This window comes from Etheostoma cragini, chromosome 11, assembly GCF_013103735.1.
Source record: "Etheostoma cragini isolate CJK2018 chromosome 11, CSU_Ecrag_1.0, whole genome shotgun sequence".
Classification (NCBI taxonomy): domain Eukaryota; kingdom Metazoa; phylum Chordata; class Actinopteri; order Perciformes; family Percidae; genus Etheostoma; species Etheostoma cragini.
In genome coordinates, this window is record NC_048417.1 from 9,686,670 (window position 1) to 9,695,318 (window position 8,649).

An 8,649-nucleotide genomic window follows, 5' to 3' on the forward strand; every position below is an offset into this window, starting at 1 on the left:
CCGTTCATTCATTCCTCGCAGTCTCATTGGCCACTGCGCCTCATCAATCCCAGGTGCCCCTCCAATAGCAGGTAGCGCTCTGGCGACTTAATAGTGCAACGCCATTTTCCACTAATAATTACCGCCTACTTTCAGGAGAAGGTTTGGGGGGGGGGATATTCAAGCGAAAGGATCACGACAAGAGAGAGAAGAGAACATGATTTCTTGTTTATATTCTGTAGGTGTCAAGTTGTAGTATGAAAAAGAGGTAAAATAAATGTGGCATCTGCTGAGAAACAATAAGATAGGAGAACGATAAAACTATTTAGATCGGGGGGAAAAAGTGAATCAGTGGTGATGGGAATTTGATAATCTAAATATAATGCAACAGCTCTGTGCATTTAACATTCTTCAAGTATAAAATTATCAAACTGCAATATCGGTCCACATGGAGCCGGGCTATAAAATATATGGACGTAACTTGCCCACAAAATCTAAAAGAAATAATAATACACTAATAGCGCAAAATGTTCACCACACACGCCAGTAGGCTTATGACTGCTGAAGGGGAAAGAGTGTAAGACGATTTTCAGGCATTTTTACTTCTGTAAATCATATATGGTTTGAATATTGTGAAATATTCTGAGGATACATTGAGTGTCTTTGGCATAGAAAAGACATTTTTTGTGGTTAAATTGAACCAAGCAGCCCACTGACGTAACACCTCCCCCTTTTTTTAGAAAACAGTATGAGACCAAAATAATAATACAATTTTATATTTAAACCCACATGCAAACATTCACATATACCATTGAAAGGTTGATATGGTACACGGCCTGTCATTAAGTTGTGTAAAGATAAGTTGTATAGAATCACTGAAATCTGACGAATCGCTCGCCACTTAATTCTCCACAGCTGAGAAAGCATGTGTGGCTCCATATGGAGTCCAGTGGTTTTTCACTGGTTGTAGAACCACAACTGGGCCTTTAGTGGTGCTCCAGTGCTCACACTGGCAACCGCCAGTGCTTGTTGTTGGTTCTTTTAATGGCTGCACATGTTGCTGGTTCTGTTTCCTCGGTGGTTCTCACATTCACCACAGCAATTAAGTTACATGATGTGGTGGTGAACTGCGGTTAGATCCAAGTTAACCATTAGTGACCTGTAAGGTCGAGCTTTTCCTGAACTCACAATAATGAAGTCCCAGTAATACAAGTGTTCCGGTTGATATTGAATTAAGATATGATGGGGATGTCTATGAGCATGGCTCTATGTACCGTTTTGGTTTTAGCCTAAAATAAATATGCCCTCAAGAAAACGATAGTCTGCAGCCATTCAGCCACTGTTTCTTACACCATATTTAATTTTTAAACCACTTATTTTTTTCTTCTTAATGTGAATTCCTTTTCGGTTCCCATACAGGCACAACCATGTAGGCTATAACTGACAGAGAGAGGTCTTAAAAAAAGATTTGCTTCATTTACTGGCAACTTTCCATTTCAAGCATGCACTGAATCTGCGTTCAACTGGGAATATACCAGGCCCTGCACCACAGCTGCTCATTCACGTACAAGTCAAATGAAGTTTACTTACATTTTCATCAAATTAAAATCCCACAAGCTCTCCCGTTCCATTACTCAACACATTTCTCTGTCTGCCTCAGCTGTCCATAAGCGACCAATAATGGTCACGGCGAGGGAAACGTTTAAAAACTTTTTGAAATTGTGTGTGTGTGTGTGTGTGTGTGTGTGTGTGTGTGTGTGTGTGTGTGTGTGTGTGTCTTAGCTCGTAGTGGAACAGGCTGAGCGTTGTGTGCCATTCTTCCAAGTCTATTTCAACCCGCACCACAGGAAACGCAGGAGCTGATCCAAGTTCAAAGTCACGTCTGCCGACCCATAAGAAGTTTTTTTATTTCTCAGCAAAACCACAAAACCTTCCCCAGATAGGGAGAAAAGCGAAAGAAAATTAAAAAGAAGAAAAAAAAATCTACTGGGTAGATAAACACATGGCTTAGGGTTTTCCCTTCTGCTTGGAGAAGAAAGGTGGTCTAGCCTATTGAAAATCCCCCAAAGGCCAGCATTGTAAAAGGTTTTAGGATCAGCACTGCACATTGAGACATGGTCCCGGATTTAAAACATAAATTACATCAAATATAACTCGGAATGTAGAATATAACTCAGGAGGTTTTTGTGTTAATCAATAAAGTCGGTAGTCTCGATCACATAAGTGCGCTCGGCCTCATAATGGGGGCCAAAGGCGTATTTTCTCTCTGTTATCTGACAATATCAATATGTTGACACACTGGAAGGTTACTGGTGGCTTCCGTGACCTTGTGTTTCATGGATGTTTGACCTATGACCCGGTAAGACCACATATGTTGCCCTCTTGACTCCTTTTGGTAAAATAACCCTGTTTATGACAAAGCGTCTTTGTTTTAAAGAGAGAGAGAGAGAGAGAGAGAGAGAGAGAGAGAGAGAGCTTCAAATATGTCCCCCTCTTCGGTCTGAGGCATCGACAGCTTTAATTTGGAAGTTATAGGCTAGGTCAATACTAAATTAACCCATTCCTTCAACAAGTTTACACTCGACTTTTCCTGTATTGATTTAGATGATTTAATATTCAGTGTAGGTAATATAAACCAATTTCTTTTATGTTGATATGATGACTGTAAGAAAACTCGGCAGCTGTATTTCAAAAATTGCACTTGAAGGATAATTGTCACGGTTGAGCACCTTAATTTGGCAAAATTATAATTGTTCATTTTGTGTGGATTAGGTCCCATTTAATGTGGTGTTTATTGTGATGTGTATGAAATAGGGGCCTTTAAACGAATCATAAACAGTGCACCCACTGTTCCTCTGTGTTTTATGGGTTTCCAGAAGCTCTCATTGGAGCTGGGCATATTTTATTTATTTAACTGAATCCCCGAAACAACGATTCACACACATGTGGTTATGGGTGAATTTTAGTGACTTTTAAATTATGATTAAAAAAAATACAGATACAAATTCATTGTGCAAATGAAGAGAAAAATAAGCAACTGTTAATAACAATGAACTGCTGGAACAGGAAGAACAGCCAACACTTGCAAGACTACAACACGCTGTATATCAATTGTAGAAAACCTCTATTCAGTTGCTGATTATCAAGTTGATAAATCAGTTTCAGTAGAGGAGCAACAGGCCCAAAACATGTAAACCCTTCCCTCTTTAACACGGTGGAAATCAATTAGCCAATAGAACATGGTCATGAATGGGGATATGTGGTGTTCATTAATATACTGTAAGTTTTACATGTTTATGGCCAGCTCCTGTTCAAGTTACAAACACTTTGATTGGATGATAATTTATATTTTGAGTCCAGCTTTCATAAATCAATATCAATGACGGATTCATGTCCTGCAGGCAACAATGACTATTCAAATAGAGTGATCCTTCATACTGAACTTATATACAGCTTTACAAATGTCTGCCAGCCTTAAATTATAACCGACATTATACATACTTGGTAAATAATGGTTGACTCACATGTTGAGAATAGAAATATTTTTTACTTTTTACAGGTGCTACGAAGACAGTTTGATGTGTAACTCACGCATAGGTCAGCCTTAATTTGTAATGCATTCAATCCAAGATAAATTCATTTAGTGGGATATTTTTTTGGAGACATTATGAAAAATGTCAAAGAACAAATTACAGACATTTTTATTGGTTTTCCCAAAATGAGGTGTACAGTTTTCTAAATGTAAGTGTAGTAGTAATGTTATTTATATTAACATATTAGGAAAATGAAACATATTGATGTAATAACAACGAGAAGGAGAACAGAGTTAACATTAAAGACACCTAAAACAACAACAAAGTAGACTGGAACCTATTTCTCTGTTTTATTTTTTTATGGTATCTATCTAATCACCATTGTACGGTATTTGAGTTCTCAGTAAAATGGTTTGGATTAGATTAGATTATACTTTATTCATTTTGTAATGCCTAATGTAACTGACATTCCAAATAAATAAACTTTGCGCCATCACAGTTGTCCTCTTGACACATTACACTGACCACATCCATCCATCCACCAGCGGGCTTTTTTTTCTCTCTCTCTCTCTCTCTCTCCCTCTCTCTTTTTCAATGGCAACATCGTAGTAAGACACTTTACCGGGGATAAACTAGGCTGTATTTGTCACACAAACTGGCATTTCGGTCATCCAAATGCGCCAGGACCAGTAAACCAAAAGCCGCACAAACAGATCTGCTGGTAACTTTGTGAGTACAACTTTTGGAGTCAACAGCGATAAAGAGAGTGAGGGGGCGGAACCCTGCTGAGCCCCTGCGCTGAACGACAGCCAATCGCTTCGTTCTCCTAACTGCCAGTCACCGAAATCCGTCCAATACCCGCAGTGCCATTTCTAAACTGTATTCCCCACTGTGTCCTCCAACTGTTGTATGTTCTGCCAATCGCTTGAGGACAGAGTGGGAAAAGGAGCAAGCAGAGTTAGAAGCCGGACAAAAGAACTTATAGACCCCTTATATACATATTTTCCTAATGTTTTAGAGAGCGTGTTGTGGTGAAAAGCATTTGCGGTGAGTGCGGATGGACTTGTCAGTGTAGTTATGGAACCCCCTTTAAGCAAGAGGAATCCGGCGATAAGATTAGCGGATTTGGCAGCGACTCAACCCCTTCCTCATCAGAATATGACAGGCTTCCCGGGGCTAGGGGGGCATCACCCTCTCTCCCACCATGCCCACCTCCACCCTGGGGAGCTGGGCAACGACCCCGGAGTGGCACTCACTCCATTTGGACCAGAGCACATGGCACAGACAAATGCTCTCAAACTTAGCCCATCTCAGCACATTCAGAGCCATCACGAAGCCCAGACCGCGGCATCTTTCACTTCTGCTCAGACCACAGTTGGTTTCCCCGTGGCTCACCCCCACTCAGGCTACTCAAGCAGCAGGGACTTCATCCTCAGGAGAGAACTTTCAGCCTCTGCTATGCATGCACTTGGCGACCAGCATAGTTCCGCCTCCTCCCCTCATCACCATGGCATGTTCATCTCCCCAACAGGTGCTTATGGGCACGCGGAAAGTGGGGCCCATTCACTTTTTACTGGACTTCACGACCAGGCGTCCCCAGGTGCCCACCACCATGCCCTCAATGGGCAGATGCGCCTGGGTATACCGGGGGACATCTACGGTAGGTCAGAGCACTTCGGACACAGGCCAGAGCACTATGGACCCTCTTCTCTCCACAGCTACAACTCCATGAACCTCAATGTGAACATCGCTTCTGCTCCTCACGGAGCGGCGGGGGCGTTTTTAAGATACATGCGGCAGCCCATAAAGCAAGAGCTAATCTGCAAATGGATTGACCAGGAGCAAAGTCAAAAAAAGCCCTGCTCTAAAACTTACAGCACCATGCACGAACTGGTCAACCACGTCACGGTGGAGCATGTCGGGGGACCGGAGCAGAGCTCCCACGTCTGTTTTTGGGAGGAATGTCCACGGGAAGGAAAGGCTTTCAAAGCGAAGTACAAACTGATAAATCACATCAGAGTTCATACGGGAGAAAAGCCCTTCCCGTGTCCTTTCCCGGGTTGTGGAAAAGTCTTTGCTCGATCGGAGAATTTAAAGATTCACAAGAGGACTCACACAGGTCAGTACTTCTCATTGTGTAATCTGAAAAACAACACATGATCGAAGATCGTTAAAATGTATGCGAGGACACCTTGTGTTGTTATTCACGGACAGTTCGACCGTGCGTATAATTTCGCACACAAGCGAGCATAAAAAGTTGCATTCAGTGACGCATTCGCACAGTGAGTGTTTCATTTCCTTTCTTAAATATAAACTCGCAGAGACGCCTGCAGTAGGCGTGAGGGGATTAGGGCATATGCTTTGTAAAACGTGCTTACGTAGCATACATGCAGGAAAGTGCTAGAACACGCGCAAATGGAATTATTCTCTAGCGTATGAACGTTTACGCAAAAGCTATATATCGACGAGTGATGGACATGTACACGATATCCTAACGTACCACATTTATTTATTCGGGTTACTGTTAACCACCATGAGTATTAGCTATAGGAGCACGTATATAACCTCTGCATATACTGCCCAACCACAACAACTGCATCGTGGTAAATTGTTGGTCAGAGTTGCACCGTGCTGAAAGTTCAAGATAGTGAGTTATAGCAGGCCAACTTTCCACAACGTTAAAATCTCACGTGTGTCCTTCTCGAGAGTTGTTTTTGTTGTCATGACACAGATTGAGGGTTGTGTTTTGGCTAAGAGACAGATTAATGTTGGCCATATGCCACCAGCATCGACAGGCCTCTACACCTTACTGAATGATGCAAAATCCCCAGAGAAATAAACAGGTCATACCAAAAATATAAGTCATCAGGTAAGTCCAAGTTACAACTTCTTATTGTTTATCATTTCCAAAACGCACACTGCCCTCCAAACCCACAATTTTACATATATTCACTATGCAGGCTATCATTAAAAATGTATGTTTCCCATTTAAGAACGACAGACACTACGGTACATAAACGGCACCTGGTGGTCTGCTGAGTGGCCCCTCTCCACACATACACACATACATGTAAGCTGAAGGCCTAAAGGCATGTGACACGTGTAAACACAGGGAAATGCTCTGATCAAGCGGGTACAGTAGTGACTGTAGTATGTTTAGTGGATAAGCTCTAGTGGAGAAGTACAGGCTGCTGGAATAGCTCTAGCCTTGTCATGTGTGTGAAATGTAAACACCCGTCTATGGTGACTTTTTCATGGCAGCTTTTTTGAAGGCATTCTTGCACATGACACTGACTGCATCTGTTTCTCATTTATCCCAGGAGAGAAACCTTTCAAGTGCGAGTTTGACGGCTGTGACAGAAAATTCGCCAACAGCAGCGACCGGAAGAAGCACTCTCACGTCCACACCAGCGACAAGCCTTACTACTGCAAAGTCCGTGGCTGTGACAAATCCTACACACACCCGAGCTCTCTGCGGAAGCACATGAAAGTACACTGCAAGTCCCCGCCGCCCTCTTCCACCAACGTCGGCTACATTTCCTCCACAAATCCACTCGGAGACCCTCTTTCACCCAACTCCGAGCCGCACAGAAACCGCTCCGCCAACCTCTCCCCTCAGGTCACCAACCTTAACGAGTGGTACGTGTGCCAGGGGAGCGGAGGACCCAACCACCTCCACACCCCCTCCAGCGATGTGCCAACGTCAGATTCAGACGAGGACTCTTTCAGAAATTCAGACCCGAGGACAATGCTCTGATGCCCCGTTTACAACCACTGACTGTCAAACGTTGACGTGTGTGTAGATCCATGCAGTTCTTTTTACTGCAGTATTATTACACAGACTGTGCTCATCGCAGATGATTCACTATTATTCGTGGATGCAGTGCCGGCTTAACTACTTGAGGAAGAATTTCTCTGAAGGTGACCCCTGACCTTTCTAAAAGTGCAGATCCAAACTGTCAAAATAAAACATTTGACAACGACATTAGAATTGAAATTAGCCCTTTGCTTCTTATTTGAAAGGACGAACCATTCTAAAATGAGTTCATTTTTTAATAGAACTTCCCAAAATCCCCCCCACCCCCAAAAAAGTAAATAAATAAATAAAAGAAACATGCAGGGTTTAATTAACTGCATGGTTTAAGACTCAACTGGTGTGCTGAAATGACACATTTCATGTGACCTCCCATCACCCCCTTGCAGTTTAATAACTCGCCTGCTATCAATCAGACTTCCAGACATTTAAGGAAAGAATGGTACTGCTGGTAACCCCACAAATGGCAACAACGTGTATCACGATCTAGAGTATGAGACTTTTTTTTTAATTTCACATGATTTCTTTAAGACATGGTACAAACTTTGATAGACCAATAAGAAAAAACAAAACAAAAAGGAGGCGAACATCTGAGTGTCTTAAGGGTTCTCATTTACCTTTTCAGATTTCTACAATACATGTGTTTGGATGAATTTTTTAATATTTAAGAACTATTTAAGACTATATTTTATGCAAAATACACAAGTGTCGTTAAAGAGTAAAGTCCCTTGAGACCCTAAATGTCTACACTGACAGGCTTTGGCCCTGTAGGATTTGTATATATGTAATTGTACTGATGCTTGTGAATGTTGTGTAGTTTTAATTACGAGAAAAAAAATGTTGTTTTGTACATTGTAATTTATTTACTGGTATCAATGTTGTACCTACTGGAATTACAGGAACACCAAAGAATAATAATATCAGTTTTGGTGATGCATAGTACCCTGCTGATGTTTTTGTTTTTCTCTCTAAATTTCATGTGTCTTTTCTGTTGACTTTTTATGTGTGTTCTGTAAAAAAAGAAACGTTTACTTGAATAGGCTGTGTAATGTGAAAAGTCCCTTTCTCGCATGCCTTTTGTAGTGATCTGTCTTTCTCTTTGAGGTGCATGGTGCCATTGGACATGATGGAGAAAAAAAAAAAGAGATGAATCAACAATCATTGTGCAGATCTTTGATGTTCAAAATTAAATTTGCAATATAAGTTTCATGCTAAAAAAAGAATCATAATAAAAAAAACAGGACATATACAGTAAACAATTAACAAGTGTCATATTATTCTGACGAATGAGTGAATTTGATACATACGAGTTTGGGATATTAG

General features: G+C 41.5%; 1 protein-coding gene across 1 annotated transcript; it reads left to right on the forward strand.

Moving 5' to 3' along the window:
• The first annotated feature begins 4,272 nt into the window (after positions 1–4,272).
• zic5 (zic family member 5 (odd-paired homolog, Drosophila)) lies at positions 4,273–7,887 on the forward strand. Its single transcript, XM_034884530.1, has 2 exons — positions 4,273–5,631; positions 6,833–7,887. The coding sequence occupies exons 1-2, from the start codon at positions 4,590–4,592 to the stop codon at positions 7,267–7,269; spliced, it is 1,479 nt and encodes a 492-aa protein (XP_034740421.1). The 5' UTR covers positions 4,273–4,589; the 3' UTR covers positions 7,270–7,887.
• The last annotated feature ends 762 nt before the right edge of the window (positions 7,888–8,649 follow it).